Raw genomic sequence first — 25,075 nt, 5'->3', positions numbered from 1 at the left:
ATCAGAAAATATGACTGTTGGAATTGATGATGCAGAGCGCACCGATTAAGCTAATGATAGCCTAACAACAAGCCTCACAATTTATTTTAAAGGCTTCTATTGCCGTTATTAAAACATAAAACAAACAACTTGTCTATTGCCTTGATTATTTAAACGATTATTTGAAAGTTTAATGTATTCTTACTAGCATATCACATACTTTCCGCGAACCAGCTCACCTTAATACATCTTCCAGAGAGTTCAGCAATCTAATAAAAATGTGTTTCATTTTCACCATAAATGCTCTCGGAAAGAGGTGGTGGGAGGAACCATATGAAACGAGAACGACGTATCTTTCATGGCTGACTGTTTCTGACCAAATGTGGTGTTCACGATCACATTGCCGAAGTTTGATTTTGTAATTAACATTTTAAAAGCAAGGATAAAGTTTTGCTTCAGTCCGTCCAATATTCTTTCAGTTTCGTGTTTCTGTAAATTGGAAGCAAGCAGTTTTGTTTCGACCAACAGTTTACAGAGAAGGAAAGAAGGGTTAGAAGTTAGAAACAGATCACATTATTGGATATTTTTGGCTTTAATTTTTACAGTGTGTTTGGATCACAGCTCAGGGAGGCGATGGTGACCATAATCCCTCTATTTCACCAGGAAGGCCCTACAGTGGCATGTATTCATTGATGTCAAAGGAAGGCGATAAAATATTTGGCCAGCATAAACTTCCATTACAAGTGTTGGTAAAAACATTAATAGATGCTTTATTGTAAATGGTCACTGGGGCGGCAGGGTAGCCTTGTGGTTAGAGCGTTGGACTAGTATCCGAAAGTTTGCAAGTCCCCAAAATGACATTGTAAAGGAGAACCAGTATTATCAAATTAATTAAAGATCTAGAAATGGTATGTTATTGTGGCACTCACTAACCATTTTGCCAGAATTTACATCACTGACAGGTAGCAGTATGACAAAATACCCAGGCAGCACATTTGGATCCTTGGAAGTTGAGGGACCATACATTTTTGCTTTTTCATTGGTTCTGGGAAAGAAGCCATTTTGGAGGCTTTTTCTAAGATAAAAATAGACCGATAAAACTGAACGTTTGTAAAGCTTCTGAGAACGAAAGTAAACATTTAGCCTGTTCTGGGAACACACATTGTTTGGTTGCAGGGAGGCTCTGAAAATGTTTTACTATGGTTCTCTGAAAGTTTTCCAGGGAGGTTTCATTAACATTCTGAGAATTAAAATGATAGGTTATTATTTGAAAATAATTAATAATGTTATGAGAACATGTTTCAATAAGGCTTTTAATAACACTGCTAGCTTAGTGTAATGGATGTGAAATGGCTAGCTAGTTAGCGGTGGTGCGCGCTAATAGCATTTCAATCGGTGACGTCACTTGCTCTGAGACCTTCAAGTAGTGGTTCCCCTTGCTCTGCAAGGGCCGCGGTTTTTGTGGAGCGATGGGTAACGATGCTTCGAGGGTGACTATTGATGTGTGCAGAGCATGGGCGAGGGGACTGATTAAAGTCATACTGTTACATTAGTTTGGGTTAACTGTTTTGAACTCCAAGCACAGATAGAACACATGGAACTTAATTTAGTTAGGCATTAATAATGCAAAAAAAAATGTTTATTGTGGCACATGGTCAGTGAGATTCAAACCTATGATCTTCTGGTCCCTATTCAAGGGATTATTCCACTGCGCCACCAGGATGGGGCACAGTGAGATATAAACTCAAGTCAGTTAAGAACAAATTCTTATTTTCAATGATGGCCTAGGAACAGTGGGTTAACTGCCTGTTCAGGGGCAGAATGACAGATTTGTACCTTGTCAGCTCGGGGGTTTGAACTTGCAACCTTCCGGTTAATAGTCCAACGCTCTAACCACTAGGCTACACTGCCGTTAGCATGCCATCTTTTTTTTAAACTTATACAATCCATTAATTTTATTCTATTCAAACAGACCCTATTTCAGAGGAAACAAGTACTCATTAAGATCAGGTGTGGCCAATAATTGGAGGAAGCCAACACACCTGAACACACTTAACAAGATCGAGGCTAGAGAGTTTTATTGAAGCTGAGAAAGGAATGTAAGTTTTTAAATAACATTCTTATAACGTTACCAGTGTTTTCTTGTGGTTTATGGTAAGTTTCTTAATGTCCTGAGAACATGACTTTAAATAAATAGAACCACAAGGAAACCTGCAGAAAATGTTATACTGAAGTAATGAAATTCCCACAGAAAAACGGTTGTTTCTTAACCTTCTCGGAATAATTTGAGAAGATTACTTCAAATAGAACCATGAAGAAACCTGTAGGAAACATTATGCTAAAGTAAAAATATGTCCACTTTAGAAACACATGGTTCTCAGAACGTTATGTGCTAGCTGGGTATTCTGCACTATTCCCAGAATATTGTGGGAAGGTTGTATGCAAAATAAACATAGGTCAACCATGGCTCTCACCAAACTCGAATAAGCATATGGTTCTTGGATTGTTAACGTTATGTGCTAGCTGGGTACATATTTAGTTTTCACTCATAAAACAGCCATGACTCTCCTCTCTTCCTCCATTGCATTTCAAGCAAAACGGATGTCCCTCACAAAGCATGAGACATCGAGGACACTTCATTTACAGCAAATAACCTGCCACACAACAAGAAGTACGCTACTACATCTCAAGCTGAAACTCTTTTGCATTGCATGTGTAACTCTAGGCCACGTAGCATATTATGAATATTTACATTTGCCATCATGCATGTGTGCACACGTGCAGTCACTGAGTTAAATCAGAAAATATGACTGTTGGAATTGATGATGCAGAGCGCACCGATTAAGCTAATGATAGCCTAACAACAAGCCTCACAATTTATTTTAAAGGCTTCTATTGCCGTTATTAAAACATAAAACAAACAACTTGTCTATTGCCTTGATTATTTAAACGATTATTTGAAAGTTTAATGTATTCTTACTAGCATATCACATACTTTCCGCGAACCAGCTCACCTTAATACATCTTCCAGAGAGTTCAGCAATCTAATAAAAATGTGTTTCATTTTCACCATAAATGCTCTCGGAAAGAGGTGGTGGGAGGAACCATATGAAACGAGAACGACGTATCTTTCATGGCTGACTGTTTCTGACCAAATGTGGTGTTCACGATCACATTGCCGAAGTTTGATTTTGTAATTAACATTTTAAAAGCAAGGATAAAGTTTTGCTTCAGTCCGTCCAATATTCTTTCAGTTTCGTGTTTCTGTAAATTGGAAGCAAGCAGTTTTGTTTCGACCAACAGTTTACAGAGAAGGAAAGAAGGGTTAGAAGTTAGAAACAGATCACATTATTGGATATTTTTGGCTTTAATTTTTACAGTGTGTTTGGATCACAGCTCAGGGAGGCGATGGTGACCATAATCCCTCTATTTCACCAGGAAGGCCCTACAGTGGCATGTATTCATTGATGTCAAAGGAAGGCGATAAAATATTTGGCCAATTAAAAAAAATACATAGATATACACATTACCAGTCAAAAGTTTGGACACACGTAGTTGTAAAGTTGCTAAAAAGTAGTAAGTAGTAAGTAGTTGCAAAGTTGCTAATTAGTTAAAATTGTCTGGGATGAGATTTGAACATGCAACTTTAGAGTTGGTAGCTGTTCAGGTTGCAACACATTCATGCCCATCCAGCCATCCAGCCATTCTTCTGAACTTTTATTTCCCTCACCAACTTTAAACATCAGCTATCTGAGCAGCTAACCGATCACTTCAGCTGTACATAGTCTATCTGTAAATAGCCCACCCAATCTGCCTACCTCATCCCCACACTGTTTTTTATTTACTTTCCTGCTCTTTTGCACACCAGTATCTCTACTTGCACATCATCATCTGCTCATTTATCACTCCAGTGTTAATCTACTAAATTGTAACTCTTCGCTCCTATGGCCTATTTATTGCCTCCCTCCTCATGCCTTTTGCACACACTGTATATAGACTTTATTTTTTCTACTGTGTCATTGACTTGTTTATTGTGTTATTGGCTTGTTTATTGTTTATTCCATGTGTAACTCTGTGTTGTTGTCTGTGTCACACTGCTTTGCTTTATCTTGGCCAGGTCGCAGTTGTAAATGAGAACTTGTTCTCAACTAGCCCACCTGGTTAAATAAAGGTGAAATAAAAATCAAATAAATGTAAAGAACAAACCACCCTCCTTTCGTTAATGCCTTAAGTAACCTATCTATCTAAGGTAACCAGTTCTACAGCTGCACCATCGAGAGCATCCCGACAGGTTGCGCCACCGCTTGGTAAGGCAACTGCTTGGCATCCGACTGTCAGGCGCTTCAGAGGGTTGTGCGTACAGCCCAATACATCACTGGGGCCAAGCTTCCAACCATCCAGGACCTATATACTAGGTGGTGTCAGAAGAAGGCCCAAAAAATTTTCAAAAACTCCAGTCACCCAAGTCATAGACTGTTCTCTCTGCTACCGCATGGCAAGCGGTACCGGAGTGCCAAGTCTAGGTCCAAAAGGCTCCTTAGCAGCTTCTACCCCCAAGCTATAAGGCTGCTAGACAATTAATAAAATGGCCACCCGGACTGTTTACATTGACCCCCCACCCCCTTTGTTTTTACACTGCTGCTACTCACTGTTTAATATCTACGCATGCTCACTTTACCCCTACCTACATGTACAAATTACCTCGACTAACCTGTACTAGGTACCAATACCCCCTGTATATAGCCTCGTTATTGTTATGTAATTTTATTGTGTTACTTTATTGCATTTTTTTATTTAGTTTATTTGGTAAATATTTCCTTAACTCTATTTCTAGAAGCGCATTGTTGGTTAACGGCCTGTAAGTAAGCATTTCAAGGTAAGGTCTACCTACACCTGTTGTATTCAGCGCATCTGACAAATAAAATCTATTTGATTTGATAGTAAACGTTTACATTAGTCTACAAGACCTGTCTGGGCTGCCATGATACATGTGACACAGACCCAGCTACAACGGGCTGGACACTGCACTCTCCCTGGATGTAATTCTACACTTTACAGTAAAACAATACAATTAAACATGGCTGCGTCTGACACCCTATTTCTTCTATAGTGCACTACTTTTGAGCCCTTGTTTTAAAAGTTTGTTGGCTACGTAGAGAACATTTGCCATTTAATTTTTTGGGACCAAGCAGACGTTGAAGGGAAAGTGTTCAATGGCTCGGATTCAAGCCACACACATTTGAACCAATACACCAACTAGTCTGCTAAATGTTCATTCATGTTCAAGACCATTCTTCATTACGTGCCATTGAAAACGTTCTGCAGTCTGCCTTGTCAAAACGAAACTCAACCTAGTCTATTCTATTCTATCCCCTTACCATTTGAGTGAAATGAAACTGAAATAAAAGTATAGACGGACTGAACCAAATGATAACAAAATCAGGCTATATATATTATATATTAAAAAAATGTAACGTTAACTACATTCTAATAAAGTGTAGGCTAAAGTTATATTTGAATACAGGGAACTACTGAGCATTTTCAAAATGTGATGGCATGAATGTTGTCAGTCTGGCACAGTAGACAGTTTCAATCTTACACATGGTTCATCCCAATGGCATTTAGTGCTGTAGCTGGAACGTTTGATTATGCGTTGTCATTGAGCTGCGGTGTGATATGCAGGTGAGTCGTGTCTCGTAAAGTGTTGCTTATCAAACTGTCTAATAGCTTAAATCACAGGGCCACTTATGTTTTTATCCTAACGAAGTGAAAGATAATACAACCTGTAAGCCAACGAAATTGTAAATCTAATATCACATTAGCTGATTATAAACCAAGGTTGCTGTAAGCCAATACTTTTTACGAATGCAAATGTTTGAAAGGGTAGACTAATAGATGTCCTTTTTTTCCAACATTCTTATGATCTGATTATGCGGCATTGATAAACAGTTTTATTCATTCTATGGGGTGTCTAAATTAGTACAACATTTCACTTTACTGTTAGGCACATATTTTTATTGAGTTGTGTTCCAGACATTTTCAGAAAATGAAGTGTCCTCGATGTAACACCCTTTGTGAGGAGGGACAGCAGTTTTGCTTGAGATGCAACGCAAACGTCGAAGAAGAGATAGGTAAGTAGCGTCGGGCCTTTTCTAGACGAGTGATGAGTCCTGTCGGCTGGAGGCCTATTTCTTCAATTATTGACAATACACTACCAACTAGAAAACGGTATTCATTCAAACAACAATCTCTTCACATTCACAAGTAGAAAAATAAATGCATCAATAGTTTTTAAAAAGTATTTCGTAACATCGTGAAAATAGGGCCTGTGATCATTTCATTTTATGAATATGATAGTTTACTTGTGTATATATAATATATATATATATCTTAGAACCTTTTTATTAAATTAATAATAATCAAATCTGTATAGTATTCCCACAAACTCTGAACAATCAAGATGGTAAGATCTGGCGAAACGAGTCATTGCCAAAATATTTGCCTTGTGTATAGGCCCTGCTAACTATTGCCCATGGAATTTCATGTTAAGTAACTGATAAACTATGCTCCAGATAGATCCTGTTCTTAGTCTTTGATCTGGGGTGTGGGGGGGGGGGGGGGGTGATCCTATCCTGTATCAGTGTCAATAGTGGTCCTCCAGCTCAGTTGGTAGGATATGACGATTGGAATAGGATAGTGGGTTTAATTCCTGGGAACACCCATATGTATGCACGCACGACTGCGTCTCTTTAGATAAAATAGTCTGCTAGAATATCATATTACATACATTTAACCCTATTCCGATAAACTATTGGTCCATTGTCTGTATACAGTATGTATTTATTATGGATGCCCATTAGTACCTTCCAAGGCAGCAGCTACTCTTCCTGGGGTCCAGCAAAATTAAGGCAGCTATATACAATTAAAAAACATTACATTACATTAAGTGTGTGAACTCAGCCACTACTCTACTACCACATACACTATTGTTCAAAAGTTTGGTGTCACTTAGAAATGTCCTTGTTTTTAAAAGGAAAGCACATTTTTTTGTCCTTTAAAATAACATCAAATTGATCAGAAATACAGTGTAGACATTGTTAATGTTGTAAATGACTATTGTAGCTGGAAATGGCTGATTTTTAATGGAATATCTACATAGGTGTACAGAGGCCCTTTATCAGCAACCATCACTCCTGTGTTCCAATGGCACGTTGTGTTAGATATACAAGTTCATCATTTTGGGGGGTGGCAGGGTAGCCTAGTGGTTAGAGACCTGACGTTCTGCCCCTGAACAGGTAGTTAACTCACTGTTCCTAGGCTGTCATTGAAAATAAGAATTTGTTCTTAATTGACTTGTCTAGCTAAATAAAGGTAAAACATTTAAAAGGATAATTGATCTTTAGAAAACCCTTTTGCAATTAAGTTAGCACAGAACTGCAATAGAAGCAATAAAACTGGCCTTCTTCAGACTAGTTGAGTATCTGGAGCAACAGCATTTGTAGGTTCGATTACAGGCTCAAAATGGCCAGAAAAAAAGTACTTTCTTCTGAAACTCGTCAGTCTATTGTTCTGAGAAATGAAGGCTATTCCATGCAAAAAATTGCCAAGAAACTGAAGATCTTGTACAACGCTGTGTACTACTCCCTTTACAGAACAGCGCAAACTGGCTCTAACCAGAATAGAAAGAGGAGTGAGGAGTGGGAGGCCCTGGTGCACAACTGAGCAAGAGGACAAGTACATTAGGGTTTGAGAGAGAAACAGACTCCCCACAAGTCCTCAACTGGAAGCTTCTTTAAGTAATACCCGCAAAACATAATTTGTTCTTAACTGACTTGCCTAGTTAAATAAAGGTAAAATAAAAAAACTGTGCCATTGAAACACAGAAGTAATGGTTGCTATCTGCCAGCTACGATTAACAATGTCTACACTTTATTTCTGATCAATTTGATGTTATTTTAATGGACAAAAACTTGTATTTTCTTTCAAAAACAGGGACATTTCTAAGTGACCCCAAACTTTTGAACGTTAGTGTATCTGCAAAACAAAATCCATGTGTATGTGTGTGAGTGTATTTTATAGTGTGTGTGTGTGTATGCTGTGCATGAGGATGAGGGAGTGGGAGGGCTGTATCATGAACAGTTGTCACAATGAGGACGGTCAGTTTAGTGCTTTTTGTCACTGGTGTTACAGTGGGGAGAACAAGGTTTTACTACTTACAAAGCATGTAGAGGTCTGTAATTTTCATCATATGTACACTTCAACTGTGAGAGACGTAATCTAAAACAAAAATCCAGAAAATCACATTGTATGATTTTTAAGTAATTAATTAGCATTTTATTGCATGACATAAGTATTTGATCACCTACCAACCAGTAAGAATTCCGGCTCTCACAGACCTGTTAGTTTTTCTTTAAGAATCCCTCCTGTTCTCCACTCATTACCTGAATTAACTGCACCTGTTTGAACTCATTACCTGTATAAAAGACACCTGTCCACACACTCAATCAAACAAACTCCACCCTCTCCACAATGGCCAAGACCAGAGAGCTGTGTAAGGACATCAGGGATAAAATTGTAGACCTGCACAAGGCTGGTATGGGCTACAGGACAATAGGCAAGCGGCTTGGTGAGAAGGCAACAACTGTTGGCGCAATTATTAGAAAATGGAAGAAGTTCAAGATGACGGTCAATCACTCTCGGTCTGAGGCTCCATGCAAGATCTCACCTCGTGGGGCATCAATGACCATGAGGAAGGTGAGGGATCAGCCCAGAACTACACGGCAGGACCTGGTCAATGACCTGAAGAGAGCTGGGACCACAGTCTCAAAGAAAACCATTAGTAACACACTACGCCGTCGTGGATTAAAATCCTGCAGCACACGCAAGGTCCCCCTACTCAAGCCAGCGCATGTCCAGGCCCATCTAAAGTTTGCCAATGACCATCTGGATGATCCAGAGGAGGAATGGGAGACGGTCATGTGGTCTGATGAGACAAAAATAGAGCTTTTTGGTCTAAACTCCACTCGCCGTGTTTGGAGGAAGAAGAAGTATGAGTACAACCCCAAGAATACCATCCCAACCGTGAAGCATGGAGGTGGAAACATCATTCTTTGGGGATGCTTTTCTGCAAAGGGGACAGGACGACTGCACCGTATTGAGAGGAGGATGGATGGGGCCATGTATCAAGAGATCTTGGCCAACAACCTCCTTCCCTCAGTAAGAGCATTGAAGATGGGTCGTGGCTGGGTCTTCCAGCATGACAACAACCCGAAACACACAGCCAGGGCAACTAAGGAGTGGCTCCGTGAGAAGCATCTCAATGTCCTGGAGTGGCCTAGCCAGTCTCCAGACCTGAACCCAATAGAAAATCTTTGGAGGGAGCTGAAAGTCCGTATTGCCCAGCGACAACCTCGAAACCTGAAGGATCTGTAGAAGATCTGTATGGAGGAGTGGGCCAAAATCCCTGCTTCAGTGTGTGCAAACCTGGTCAAGAACTACAGGAAACAAATGATCTCTGTAATTGTAAAGATTTCTGTTCCAAATAGTAAGTTCTGCTTTTCTCATGTGTCAAATACTTATGTCATGCAATAAAATGCAAATGAATTACTTAAAACTCATACAATGTGATTTTCTGGATTTTTGTTTTAGATTCCGCCTCTCACAGTTGAAGTGTACCTATGATAAAAATAACAGACCTCTACATGCTTTGTAAGTAGGAAAACCTGCAAAATCGGCAGTGTATCAAATACTTGTTCTCCCCACTGTATATAATTATGTAATAAGGGCCAAGGGAGTGTGGTACATGGCCTGTATACCACGGCTATGGGCTGTTCTTATGCACGACGCAACGTAGAATACCTGGATACAGCCCTTAGCCGTGGTATATTGGCAATATACCACAAACCCCTGAGGTGCCTTATTGCTATTATAAACCGGTTACCAACCTCATTAGAGCAGTAAAAATACATGTTTTCTCGTCCCTGTGGTATATGGTCTGATATACCACAGCTGTCAGCCATTCAGGGCTCAAACCACCCAGTTTATAATGGAAAATAAAGCATCTTATAATGTTTTTGATGTGCTGCAACATGAGCTCATCTATTATCCCAAACGTATTGCAGAGCCAGGCAGTCTGAAAGATGTGACCTATGACCTGGGTAGGAGTGGGGCGGCTGAAGACACCTTGCCAATGGACAGTTCCTCAGATGAAGAGGTAGGGTTTTCTGTTCCTCTTTCACCAAAAGGTTTTTGAAGATAGATATGTATTGTATAACTTATCATACAGAATCAAAAACTTTGTCAGTTCAATATACAGTACCAGTCAGAAGTTTGGACACACCTCCTCATTCCAGGGTTTTTCTTTCTTTTTACTATTTTCTACATCTTTGAAATAACACATATGGAATCATGTAGTAACCAAAAAAGTGTTAAACAAATCAAAATATACCTTCTTTTTGAAATTATTCAAAGTAGCCACCCTTTGCCTTGATGACAGCTTTGCACACTCTTGGCATTCTCTCAACCAGCTTCTTGAGGTAGTCAACTGGAATGCATTTCAATGAACAGGTGTGCCTTGAAAATGTCTTTCCTTAATGCAATTGAACCAATCAGTTGTGTTGTGACAGGGTAGGTTGGTATACAGAAGATAGCCCTATTTGGTAAAAGAACATGTACATATTATAGCAAGAACAGCTCAAATAAGCAAAGAGAAACAACAGTCCATCATTACTTTAAGACATGAAGGTCAGTCAATGCGGAACATTTCAAGAACTTTTAACGTTTCTTCAAGTGCAGTCGCAAAAACCATCAAGCGCTATGATGAAACTGCCTCTCTTGAGGACCACCACAGGAAAGGAAGACCCAGAGTTTCCTCTGCTGCAGAGGATAAGTTCACTGCACCTCAGATTGCAGCCCAAATAAATGCTTCACAGACACCGAGTTCAAGTAACAGACATCATAACATCAACTGTTCAGAGGAGACTGCGTGAAATCAGGCCTTCATAAACGAATTGCTGCAAAGAAACCACTTCTAATGGACACCAATAATAAAGAAGAGACTTGCCTGTGCCAAGAAACACCAGCAATGGACATTAGAAAGGTGGAAATCAGTCCTTTTATTTGATGAGTCCAAATTTGAGATTGTTGGTTCTAACCACCATGTCTTTGTGAGACGCAGTGTAGGTGAACAGATGATCTCCGCATGTGTGGTTCCCAACGTGAAGCATGGACGAGTGATTGTGTTGGGGTGCTTTGCTGGTGACACTGTCAGTGATTTATTTAGAATTCAAGGCACACTTAGTCAGCATGGCTACCACAGCATTCTGCAGCGATACACCATCCCATCTGGTTTGCGCTTAGTGAGGCTATCATTTGTTTTTCAACAGGACAATGACCCAACACACCTCCAGGCTGGGTAAGGTAAGGGCTATTTTACCAAGAAGAAGAGTTATGGAGTGCTGCATCAGATGACCTGGCCTCCACAATCACCTGACCTCAAACCAATTGAGGTGGTGTTTAGATGAGTTGGACCGCAGATTGAAGGCAGATTGAAGGCATGTACGACATGTACGACATGTACGACATTGTGTTCCAGTTCCCGCCCATTTCCAGAAACTTCGCACAGCCATTGAAGAGGAGTGTGACAACATTCCTCAGGCCACAATCAACAGCCTGATCAACTCTATACGAAGGGGATGTGTCGCGCTGCATGAGGCAAATGGTGGTCACACCAGATACTGACTGGTTTTCTGATCCACACCTCTATCTTTCTCTTAAAGTATCTGTGACAGACAGATGCATTTCTGTATTCCCAGTCATGTGAAATCCATAGATTAGGACCTAATGAATTTATTTAAATTGAACAATTTCTTTATATGAAGTGTAACTCCGTAAATTCACATCACATCAACATCCTAGAGGAAAACCTGGTTCAGTCTGCTTTCCACCAGACACTGGGAGAGGAATTCACCTTTCAGCAGGTCAATAACCTAAAACACAAGGCCAAATCTACACTAGAGTTGCTTACCAAGAAGACAGTGAATGTCAAGTTACAGTTTTGACTTAAATCAGCTTCAAAATCTATGGCAAGACTTGAACATTTTAACATTGTTGTGTAGATTTGTTGACAAAAACATTTAATTCCATTTTATTCCCACTTTGTAACAGAGTAAAATGTGAAGAAGTCCAAGGGGTGTGAATGCTTTAGCAAGGCACAGTATACATACAGTGTATTCGGAAAGTATTCAGACCCCTTGATTTGTTCCCACACTTTGTTATGTTACAGCCTTATTCTAAAATAGATTTTTTTTCTCATCAATCTACACACACTACCCCATAATGACAAAGCAAAACCATTTTTTTTTTATATATATCATATTTACATAAGTATTCAGACCTTTTACTCAGTACTTTGTTGAATTACCTTTGGCAGCGATTACAGCCTCGAGTCTTGGGTATGACATTATAAGCTTGGCACACCTGTATTTGGGGAGTTTCTCCCATTCCTCTCTGCACAGCTATTTCCAGGTCTCTCCAGAGATGTATGATTGGGTTGAATTCTGGGCTCTGGCTATTCCACTTAAGGACATTCAGAGACTTGTCCCGAAGCCACTACTGCATTGTCTTGGTTGTGTGCTTAGGGTTGTTGTCCTGTTGGAAGGTGAACCTTCACCCCAGTCTGAGGTCCTAAGCACTCTGGAGCAGGTTTTCATCAAGGATCTCTCTGTACCTTACTCCGTTCATCTATGCCTCAATCCTGACTAGTCTCCCGTTCCCTGCCGCTGAAAAACATCCCCACAGCATGATGCTGCCACCACCATGCTTCACCGTAGGGATGGTGCCAGGTTTCCTCCAAACTTGACGCTTGGCATTCAGGCCAAAGAGTTCAATCTTGGTTTCATCAGACCAGAGAATCTTGTTTCTCATGGTCTGAGAATCTTTTAGGTGCCTTTTGGCAAACTCCAAGCGGGCTGTCATGTGCCTTTTACTGAGGAGTGGCTTCCTTCTGGCCACTCAACCATAAAAGCCTGATTGGTGGGTTGCTGCAGAGATGGTTGTCCTTCTGGAAGGTTCTCCCATCTCCACAGAGGAACTCTAGAGCTCTGTCATCTGCTTCTTGGTCACCTCCCTGACCAAGGCCCTTCTCCCCCGGTTGTTCAGTTTGGCTCTAGGAAAATTTTAGGAAGAGTCTTGGTGGTTCCAAACTTCTTCCATGTAAGAATGATGGAGGCCAATGTGTTCTTGGGGACCTTCAATGCTGCAGAATTTTTTTGGTACCTTTCCCCAGATCTGTGCCTCGACACAAACCTGTCTTGGAGCTCCACAGACAATAACTTTGACCTCATAGCTTGGTTTTTGCTCTGACATGCACTGTCAACTCTGGGACCCTATATAGACAGCCTTTCCAAATCATGTAAAATCAAATGAATTTACTATAGGTGGACTACAATGAAGTTGTAGAAACATCTCAAGGATGATCAATCAAAACAGGATGCACCTGAGCTCAATATCAAGTCTCATTGCAAAGGGTCTGAATACTTATGTAAATAAGGTATTTCATATTATTATTTTTATATACATTTGAAAAACTTCAAAAATATGTTTTTGCTTTGTCATTATGGGGTATTGTGTGTAGATTGATGTGATTTTTTTAAATACATTTTTGTAAAAGACTGTAACGTAACAAAATGTGGAAAAAGTAAAGGGGTCTGAATACTTTCCAAATGCACTGTATATATTCTTATTATTTTAATATTTTAAATATTTTGTATGTTTTACAAATATTAAAATGTTTCTTCCACTTTGACATTACAGAGTATGTTGTGTAAATCATTGACAGAAAATGACAATTAAATTCATTACAATGTCAATTTGTATCACAAAAAAATGTGGGAAAAATCATGGGGTGTGAATACTTTATGTAGTTGTCCTTAAAATCAATTAATTTAATTTGCTTTGCAATTTGCAATGTGGGGACATTTTTTAATCATTACATTGACAGAAATTTGAAAGTGTAAAACCTTTCATTCTAGCTGTGAACATTTTTCTATTCATTTGAAGGACTTTCATGATGCAAGTGATCAATTCCTTGACTTAAAACTTGGGGAAGATGAGGACACATGTCAGAGAGCACAAGTTGACGGTCTGGAGGTAGAGCCAGCTCAACAGATGGAGGCTGCTGTAGAAGGTGCTTCAGTAATATTAGAGAAAATTATATATAAATTATATAATTTACAAAATACTGTATCTCTGAATTATTGTCAAGCTTAGAGTAAGTATTCTTTATCATTTCATAAAATTAATATAAAATTAATATCAGTTTCTTTTCCATTCACATGAAAACACTGCATCTGTATGCATAGGGAGTTGTAGTGATATTATGTTGTAACCAGTGGTGTGGTGTAGTGGGGGGAAAACACACGTAAATTATTTGTATTATGTTCAAGAGTTTACTCGCATATCATGGAAAAGTGCATAAAATATAGGGAGCATTACTTTATTCACTGTGAACAATCATAAGCAGTTTGATTTATCACTACATCAGTTGTAGTTGTTAATAACCGTCAGCGGTTGTATCTGTTTTTCACTGCTAGCATAACAACAGTAGCGATAATACAGTATACAGAAAAAGCATTTATTTATAACCTTTTCATACCATCATCATAAAAACTTGTTTTAATTCAATTAAGAATATCAAATGTCATGGTATATCCCTGTGTGTAACAATGTCACAATGATAATATAATTTAATAACACAAGCTTTTCATTGTTATAATAGGCCTAATATTCATTTTCTCAAAAAACTAACATTCTTTTAAGTAATCGAATACTAAACTCCATTCGGATATTCGAATAACTGTGCCCATCCTTAGCTGCTACAACTGTTTCCCAGAGATGATCATTATTTTTTATAACTTTTTGCTCTCTTTCACAGAGCTGTCCTCCCCCGGAGAAATAACAGTTCACTATGTTGGCAGTGACTCTGTTTCTCTGAGCTGGCTTCCTTTTGACCCGGCATGGAGGTACAAATTGACCTACTCCTGCTACACCCAGAGAGAGATCCTGTCCATCCAAGGATCCAACAGCACTGACGTGGAAGGCTTGTACCCGGGGACAGAGTACACTTTCAGCATCACATCAGTCACAGGCGATAGGAATCACAGAGCATCGGTCACAATGTCCATGTACACAAGTAAGTGCTTTGATTCAAACATGTCTTGCATTACAGGGAGAATTATGTTTAACTTGTGTTTTCATTATTTCAGTTATAATTGGATTGGGTCCTTTGTCCTTTTTGCAGAACCTGTGCCACCTGAAAAGATAAAGATAGATCATGTCAGCAGTGAATCAGTGTCTCTGAGTTGGGACAAACGTGTTGGTGTTCCTGAGGCATGTCTCGTGACCTGTTCCTGTGATGGAGAGGATGTGCAGAAGATAACAACAGAATCCAACACCCTGACGTTCTCCAGTCTGAGTCCAGGTGTCAAATACTCCTTCCACGTCTCTATGGTGCTGAAAAACGGGACCCAAAGCAAGTCTGCTGTGACATATGTACGCACAAGTGAGTGTATTAAGAATTTTCACTGTGTTACTTTGACAGGAGGATGTTTTCTAATGGATTGATTGACAACCAAGGCGCTCAGATCTGAAACCCTTCTCGTTCCCCCACAGAAACCCACCTGGAGAGCTTGCTGTTGGACCTGGGGTTGGAGAAACACTACACAGAGAAGCTCGCCCTGAGCACCGTGCTGCAGATCGATGAGAAGACCGTCACAGATGAACCCGCTCAGACTCTCTCAGCCCTACCATGGACTTTCTTGAAAAGGTTAATGATGGTTAATGTAACAGCTAGGAGTGTGAAATGTACCTCATCAGGAGGCGAGGAAAGTTGTGATGCTTCATTTTGCAACATAGAGCTAGATCTGGAGAGTCTGGTTGATAACATGGACTCTAGTAATGTTGTAAACCCCTTAGACATTGTTACTGCTCTCTTTCTGTGCTCTAATGGTTTTCTGCAGCAAGAGATGGTCTTGAAAATGTCCATGTGTCAGTTTTCTGTGCCCCTGCTTCTCCCCAATTGTGACACAAAACAGTGCATGCTCATGCTTTGGGCAATGCGAGACATTGTCAAGAAGTTTAGACCTCATTCATTGGCAGACCCAAGAGGATTTGTTGAAGACAGGATTGTTCTCTCTGACCTCCCCATGGTCTCTTTTGTCAGATTGGGTGAGTGCTCTCTGTCCAAGTCACAGATTCTGAACAAGCTTCTGAGTAATCCCCAACAGTATCACGATACGTTTGTCCACCATGACATGGAATGTGGTGATAGTCCAAGGAGGATATCCAATGGATTGGTTGAGATAAGCTGGTACCTCCCAAGTGGGAAAAAAAACATTGACATTTTTGGTGAACCTGTTGCTGTAACCAATCTGAGAGGGGACATCAGTTCCTTTGAGACCCAGTACTCCTTTCTTTGTTCAACCTCTGCAGCAGTCTTTGTGTTCTTCGACAACCTGGACAACAAGTACAAGCTACTGACCAGCCAACACACCAAGGCACAGCTGTTTCTGGTGGGTAACCCACAGAGCAAGAGCTTCAGCATTGATGCTTTGAAGAAAACAGCAGCAGAGTTGAACTTGAAGAAAAGCAACATCATCCTGAAAACCAAACAGATGAATGATGCAGACTTTGTGAAGAACCTGAGAAACACAGTTGATGAGGTGATCAAGAGTTCATATTCTAAAATGCCATTGGAGCAGATGGCTGAAGTGGCACATGAGCTTGGGATCTTGGTTGACGAGGACTGCCAAGAATGTCAGATTGCCAAGCAAAATGCTGATGCAATCACGTCAAAAATTAATGACACCCCACAGTATAAGGAAAGTCAGCTTCCCTTGCAAGGACAGGTCTGGAAGGAGCTGGCACGTCTAGAGAAGGAGGAATGCAGACTGCGGAAAGCTGGGGAGATGAACATTGAGACGTACAAAAGTGAACTGCAGGCAGAGAAAAGACAACTTAGGGAACAGCAAAGGAGGTATGACATATCAGAGGCAATGACCTGCTTCATACATGCAATATCAAGCACAGGGCTAGAAAGGTCCTACTTCTTGAAATGGATGCGAATGAACCTGGACAATCTGTCTCGTAAAAACCTTTCAGGCCTTAGGGAGCTGTACAAAGAAAAGTCTCAGAACTCATCTGAAACCAAAGAAGAAATTGCATACCTTGATAGACAGATTTCAAACAGTTCTTTAGGAACCGAACATTTCCTACGGGAAATGGGTCAACTGTACGAATCTGCGGTCTTACTGAGCGAAACTGAAGAGTCACGGCAACAACTGCAGCACCTGCCCAGACTATGTGCTGAGTTACTTCTGGATGGGTTTCCTCTGGAGTTGGTGGACGGAGACGCGTCTAACATACCTCTGAGATGGGTGAGTGATGTGCTGCATCAGCTCAATGTCTTGGTGCAGCCGAAGAACAAGATCCTGGTGGTAACTGTTCTAGGTGTTCAGAGCACAGGAAAGTCCACCCTACTGAATACAATGTTTGGAGTGCAGTTCGCAGTCAGTAGCGGCAGATGCACAAGAGGGGCCTTCATGCTTCTCATCAAAGTCAAAGAAGACTTCAAGAATGAGCTGAACTGCGACTTTGTAGTGATCATCGACACAGAAGGGCTGAAGTCGCCAGAGCTGGCACAGTTAGATGACAGCTTTGAACACGACAACGAGCTAGCCACTCTAGTTGTTGGGCTGAGTGATGTCACAATAATCAATATTGCCATGGAGAACTCAACCGAGATGAAGGACATCCTTCAAATTGTTGTCCATGCTTTTCTCCGGATGAAAGAGGTGGGAAAGAAGCCCAAGTGTCAGTTCGTCCACCAGAATGTGGCAGATGTCTCGGCACACGACAAGAACATGAGAGACCGGAAAATGCTCTTGGAGCAATTGAACGAGATGACCCAAGCAGCAGCCAGCATGGAAAACAAAGAAGGGAACAAGATCTTCACAGATGTGATGGAGTACAACCCAGAGACTGGTAACTGGTACATCCCTGGACTTTGGCATGGAAACCCTCCAATGGCACCTGTCAACGCTGGGTACAGCGAGTCCGTCTACGAGTTTAAAAAAAACATGATTGAAGTCTTGGAGAAATGTGAGGCCTCTGGAAACAACATAACAGAGTTTCTGGAGTGGACAAAAAGCTTGTGGAATGCTGTGAAGTATGAAAACTTCATTTTTAGCTTCAGAAACAGCCTGGTGGCTGATGCCTACATGAAGTTGTGCACTGAGTTCCACAAATGGGAATGGTCATTCAAAAAGCACATGTATACTTGGGTAACAAATGCTGAAACAAGGATCTCCAACTTTGGTACAATCACTGTGAAATCTGAGGCATCAGACATGAATGACTTGATTGGCAAATTGAAAAACAAAGCTTTGTTTGAGCTTTCCAAATGGGAGAAGACCATTCTTGACAACTTGACCAAGTATTATGAACAGACAGAAGGAAATGTGCATCTAGTGGAGGGGTACAGAGAGGTCTTCTCCAACAGTGCAAAAAGCCTTCGACGAGAAATGGAGAACTCTGTGCTGAATCAACTGGAAGCAGCTGCTGAGATCAGACAGGGAATGAACAATTTGGACACAATAAAGAACACCCACACAGCAAGACTGGAAGAGAGTGTTCTGGGATTAATTGATCAATGCAGGAAGAGCAAATCTGAGAAGTCAGATCAGGAACTCGAGCGAGATTTCAATCAGATGTGGAATGAAACTGTGCAGAAGTTGTCCTTCCCAGGATTGAAGAAGAAAAACATTTTTGGAAAGATTTTTTGCCAGCTCCGTTCAAACATGTACCAAAAGGGAAGTCCTGTGAATGAAATGATAGCTAGAGTAAAGCTGGAACATTCAGGAAAAGAGCCATTCAAAGTGGCTTCAAATGGGTTTCTAAGGAAAGTTAAACGATGGCTTCACTTTGATCAACACACACAGAAAACCCAGTTGATGGCTGACAACCTCATAGAGACATGCAGACAATTTGTGATGGAGAAGGTGGAAAGGGAAACAGATTTCCATGATAATTATATTCTGGAGATCCTACACATGATTGAGGAAAGATTAAAAGCCAGCAAAGATCTTGAGACTGATGTCCTATTTGAAGTCTCACTAAAACTACATATCTGTGGAGCTGCAGCCAGGGAATTTCAGCAAATGCATGACCATTTCATAGAAGTCAATGACCCACGCCGATGCCTTGATCTGTACAAAGACAAGTACTGCTCTGACTTCAAGGACTTGTTCAATGAACGAGACCAGTGTCAGAAAAAAGCAGAGGAATTCACATGCCTCTGCCTCAGACCTGCAGTGGAAGAAAGTGTTGCCCATTCATTGGGTCCAGATATCGTCGATGAAATGCTGACAGGAAAAAATGCCCTTCAATTCAGCACTCGTGCATTTTTCCAGTACTCAATCTTGAAACATTTGCTTTCAGAATTTAACTTTGAGAGCTATGACAGCTACATTTGTTCATATGAAAAGTTTGTCAAGAATTGGATATTTGATCAAATCAGGGCTCGCTTTTCAAAGGGGCAAACAATGTTTCAGTTGGAAGATAAACATCTGAAAGCAATCGTCAAGAAAATAATGGATGCCATTACAAAGGCCCAAACCAAGAAAAACATCAACTTTGAGAAATTAATTCAGGACATTTGCACAGAGCTTGGAGATACACTGGTCATTCCCAAGGATGCTCTGAGTGCCTTCATGATTCTCAATAATGCTGAACAAGAGCAATTTGCCCATTGTCTCAAAACATCTGTTGAAGAAATGGAACAATCCCTGAGGACCAAGTTCCAAGAGGGAGTGGATGCACAGAGGAAACTGGAACAATTGAGGATTAAACCACAGAATGTTCTTTTCAAAAGAGTATTTGGCTGTGGGAAGCAATGTCCATTCTGCAAGGCACCGTGCGAGGCAGGAGGAGAGGCCCACACAGACCACTGTGCCTCAATACACAGACCACAGGGTCTGGGTCAGTACAGGTTTGTGTACTCAAGGAAACTCGTGACTGACATCTGCTCATCCTCTGTGTTCAGTGAGCAACAATTCCAATGCTACGAGACAAATGAAAAATACCATCCTTACAAAAATTACAGAGACATTTTCCCCAACTGGCATATCCCGGCTGATCCCAGCATCGAGGCCTCAGACTACTGGAAATATGTAATGGTAAAATTCAACAATGAATTTGCCAAAAAGTATGACGCACTCCCAGCAATAACACCACCTGCCTGGAAATTGATCACAAAGGAACAGGCAGAAAAAAGCCTCAAAGAGTCTTTTAGCATCAAGTGAGAGCCTCTACCTCAAAGAGGAATTGTAATATAATGAACAATGGTGTCGGGCCGTAGTCTAATAAAATACATTACCTGCAGTAATAAATGTCCGATTTCATGTCAGATTTCAAATATTAATTTTGTTTATGCACGTTTTCATACTCAAATCATGGTCCTTGCCATCTGCTTCATGAGCAGTATGTTCTCTAAATTGAAGAGCCTTGGAATGGGGGCTGGAATGATAATCTGTTATACACCACTGTGCCACAACTACTTGTCACTTACTCTGTTTTGCATTGCTTGAAAGCAATTCGCAAAAAATACATCAGTCTTTGAACTTGATGTGTTTACTTGGTAGGCACTGACAACGATCATTGAGGAATCTGTTTTCCAATGCTTTAAAGCGGTAATCAGCAGTTGGTATATCCACTTTTGGACTTATAAATTAATCATCATATGTACCCATTGATTCTTGAAGAATTTACAGTAACTTATGCCTCATGGGTTTAGTTCAACTGTCGTATCCCATCAGAAACCAAAATATAAGCTTGTTTTACTCCAACGTTTGTAAACCAAGAACATTTGAACAAACACTATATAGCCGCAAACATCCATAGTTCTGTCTATAAATAGCAGCCATTTAATGTTTGGGTTCTTACAGTATGTAAGTGGTGAATGGGATTCATATTTCATTCTTCTGTAACATTCATTGGGTTTGGTAAAATCAAGCATTTGGTCTGACCTTTTTCTTTTACTTACACTTAGTTGATTCAGGAAAGTGTTGAGAAACAATTACATTTGAAAATTGTGGTGTTCTCTGAGACTATAATTATAGTCTATTGCGTTATTGTCCCCATGAAATATCAGTACTATTGTAGTAGCTTAATATTTGGATTAGATTGTATAGTTGCTTACAATACTGTAACTGAAGTACACACACAATCATATTGATGCCTCTTACGGTATAAGTAGTTCCCACCAAATATATTACATAATCAACTAATCACTTTCTTGTATAATATATCAATGAAAAATAATCTTAACAGTTTGTCATTGAACTGGTCCAGTTTGTTGACGTGTTGCAGTCAACACTCTAGCTATGAATGTCTTTAAACAAGGTAGGCTATTCCAACAGTAGTAACAGTTCCTATGTAAACATGTATTAAATGATGATATATTTGAATACCACATAACATCCGATGTAATAAACGTACTGGATTATCAGTTCAATATTTCAATATCAAGCTTTTTATTGCATTGGCAGCACAAACATGGCACAGTCATGAGAGAATGAAAACAAAAGGCTGACAACTTGAGTTTCATTCATCATATTTCCTGTGAGAAGTATGTTGCAATTGTACGTGATCCTTGTCAAATAAACTTAAAATGTTTTTACATTTAAAGAAACCATTATCTTCAGAAATATATTGCTTATACTTTGGACGTTGTTGTTGATTTTCTTGTTGTTGTTTTGTTTCTTTTAATGACAAAAGTAAAATGCTTTCTGATTCAGAGCAAGAGGTTAGAAATGGTATGCATTAATGTTAGATAGGCAGGCTTAGGTTCAGAATATGCCAAGATTTACAGTGCATATGTTTTGATCACGACTCACTGAGGGCAGGGAGACAAAGGGTGACCATTATTACTCTGCTTCACCATAAAGGCCAAGGGGTCTCCTAGGGGCCGGCCCATCCGGATTTGAGCTATATTGCGGTTGTTGTTGGTCGTATAGAGGTCAGAGTTCATCCCAAAGGAGACATACTCCAGTCCTGGGGCACAGTGTATCTTGTAGGGGCAGTTTTTTAAATTTAACTCGGCAAGTCAGATTCTTATTTACAATGACAGCCTAGGAACAGTGAGTTAACTGCCTTGTTCAGGGGCAGAACGACAGATGTTTACCTTGTCAGCTCAGGGATCTAGCAACCTTTCGGTTACTGGCCCAATGCTCTAAGCACTAGGCTACCTGCTACCCAAACGGTAGTACACTGTTAAAATGAAGTGTTTTGTAACACTAAAACTAGTGCCAACTTAGCTGTCACCACCTTAAAGACGACGAAACCTTAACTTGGCTGGAGTATTGAAACATATGGTTGTGAGGGTATTGGGGCAGATTTAAGATGTACTGAAACATTCATCCTGAGGTGTTCTCAAACATGACATGGTGTGTGGTTGTTAGAATAATTATGAATAAACAATATCCTCATTTTAAATGGAACTGTAACTAAGTAAACTTATACTCTGTTTTATTATATCTGATTAACAATATCAGTTCATAAGAAGGGATTGTGTGACACAGATAAGGAGTAATTAAAGTTAATGAACACCATTCCAACTAGGAAGAAAGAAAGGGTTTGTGGATTAAGTAAACAGATAAGGTAGTTAACCTATGGTTGAACTGACGAAACTGAGCTCTGGGGTGTTTTAGATAAGGCTGTGAGTGCATTCCTAGGTTCTCTGTTAATTAGAACTATTAGAACTGTCAGCTAAGTGGTGATCGATAATGTTGGGGGGTCAAAAGTGAATTCAGTTATGTTGTGTGACCTGTGAGTGTGTTAGTGAGTTAGAATGAACTTTTAACCTCACTTTGTCCTGGTCGAGAGGAGGGGATTCTGTTAAGCAATGAAATGACGTCATGTTATTGTATATAAACTGTTGCTCGTGGTTATGTGGCAGCGCGTTCCGAGAATAAATTCTGTTAACTATTATTGAAATGGCTGGTCTCCATCTATTTTATGCAAACAAGAATCTTACAAATAATCATAAAATAGATTAAGGGTTTTCAATTAATGAAAACACATTGGCATAATTCAATTACAGTAACAGTGGTAACACCACATAATCAAGAGTTGTGCAACACCTTGGCTGAGTCTGGCAGCACAAACCCAGAAAAGGTTGAAAACACCTGGTGTTTCGAGTCCTGTGTAATGCAGAATTAGAAGTCGAAGCCTCTCAGTGCAAGGCTCCAAGACACTTGCCCAGAGGTAAGTTACAACCCTTACCCGTTCCACAACGGCCATGGTCGCACCTGTCGGTGGATTTCTTTACTGATCTTCCACCATCACAGGGTAACACCACGATCCTGGTCATTGTGGATCGTTTTTCTAAGTCCTGTCGTCTCCTCCCTTTGCCCGGTCTCCCTACGGCCTTACAAACTGCGGAGGCCCCGTTTACACTACCGGCACTATGGGGTGCCTGAGGATATAGTGTCTGATCGGGGTCCCCAGTTCACGTCTAGGGTCTGGAAGGAGTTCATGGAACTTCTGGGGGTCTCGGTCAGCCTGACCTCAGGTTTTCACCCCGAGAGTAATGGGCAGGTGGAGAGAGTTAACCAGGATGTGGGTAGGTTTCTGAGGTCTTATTGCCAGTACCGGCCGGAGGAGTGGGCAAAGTTTGTACCCTGGGCAGAGATTGCCCAGACCTCTCTCCGCCACTCCTCCACTAACCTTTCTCCCTTTCAATGTGTATTAGGGTATCAGCCAGATCTGGCTCCTTGGCACCAATCAGACCGAGGCTCCTGCGGTGGACAATTGGTTCCGGCATGCAGAGGAAACTTGGGAGGTCGCCCACGTCCACCTTCAGCGCGCCATAGTGCGCCAGAAAGTTGGCGCAGACCGTCACCGCAGTGAGGCCCCGGGGTTCGCACCAGGGGACAGGGTCTGGCTCTCGACCCGAAACCTGCCCCTTTGCCTGCCCTGCCGGAAGCTGGGTCCACGGTTTGTGGGGCCGTTTAAAGTCCTGAGGAGAGTGAACGAGGTATGTTATAGGTTACAGTTACCCACAAATTACCGTATTAACCCCTTGTTCCATGCGTCTCTCCTCAGGTCGGTGGTGGCTGACCCGCTCCAGGAGGCTGAAGTGCGGGATGTTTCTCCGCCCCCTCTGGACATTGATGGGGTCCCGGCGTACTCCGTTCAATGCATCTTGGATTCGAGGCGTCGGGCGAGGGGCCTTCCATACCTCATGGACTGGGAGGGGTACGGTCCGGAGGAGAGATGCTGTGTTCCGGTGGAGGAGTATGTTAGATCCTTCCATGCTGCGAGAATTCCACCGTCTCCATCCGGATCACTTCTGCCGGAAGTCGAAGCCTCTCCTTGTTCGGGTGGAGCTCGGCGGTCGACGTCACCGGTCGTCTAGCCATCATTGATCCATTTTTCATTTTCCATTGGTTTTGTCTTGTCTTCCTACACACCTGTTTTCAATCCCATTCATTACCTGTTGTGTATTTAACCCTCTGTTTCCCCTCATGTCTTTGTCAGAGATTGTTTGTTGGTCAGTTTTGTGTTTGTATTGGTGCGCTACGGGTCCTTGTACCCACTTTGTTTTATTATTATTCATAGTTTTGGAGTTATGTTTAGTTTACAGTCATTAAACAACGCCATTTCATTAAGTTTGATTCTCCTGCGCCTGACTTCCCTGCCACCTATACACACGACTCTGACAGAAATTCTGACAATCCCTTCTTCTGGAGTTTCCAAATACTGTAAATGGGAGTCCCTCCTCTTACTGTATATTCCCTACTCTTCTATGGTGTGTTTATAAAATCCTCATTGGTAATTCCAAAAAGTCAAAAGTTCCGTATTATGCTCAAACAAAGGACACAAGAAGAGATTGTTTTGTGAAAACACAAACTAAGTTTGTCTAGAATAATAATTTGTACACAATCACTTTTTCCAAGACATGATTTTGAAGCTTTAAATGCTTTGTCTTTTATTTGCAAATTATCAAATGACCAAACATTTGTATATTGATAAAGAAAGA

At 40.8% G+C, this 25,075-nt stretch overlaps 1 protein-coding gene across 2 annotated transcripts; it reads left to right on the top strand.

The window, feature by feature from the left end:
- The first annotated feature begins 5,604 nt into the window (after window positions 1–5,604).
- On the top strand, window positions 5,605–24,704 carry LOC109882146 (interferon-induced very large GTPase 1-like). 2 transcript variants are annotated; one of them, XM_020474242.2, is made up of 8 exons: window positions 5,605–5,661; window positions 6,013–6,110; window positions 10,101–10,192; window positions 14,038–14,164; window positions 14,912–15,169; window positions 15,278–15,538; window positions 15,649–15,802; window positions 23,786–24,704. In XM_020474242.2, the coding sequence occupies exons 2-8, from the start codon at window positions 6,026–6,028 to the stop codon at window positions 23,904–23,906; spliced, it is 1,098 nt and encodes a 365-aa protein (XP_020329831.1). In that variant the 5' UTR covers window positions 5,605–5,661; window positions 6,013–6,025; the 3' UTR covers window positions 23,907–24,704. The 2 variants fall into 2 exon arrangements, with proteins under 2 accessions (XP_020329831.1, XP_020329829.1); XM_020474240.2 differs by lacking the exon at window positions 23,786–24,704 and having other exon boundaries at window positions 15,649–21,758.
- Window positions 24,705–25,075: the final 371 nt, after the last annotated feature.

This window comes from Oncorhynchus kisutch, linkage group LG16, assembly GCF_002021735.2.
Source record: "Oncorhynchus kisutch isolate 150728-3 linkage group LG16, Okis_V2, whole genome shotgun sequence".
NCBI classification, from domain to species: Eukaryota; Metazoa; Chordata; class Actinopteri; order Salmoniformes; family Salmonidae; genus Oncorhynchus; species Oncorhynchus kisutch.
The sequence above is the reverse complement of the archived record's forward strand: the minus strand, read 5'-3'. Positions and strand labels throughout refer to the sequence as shown.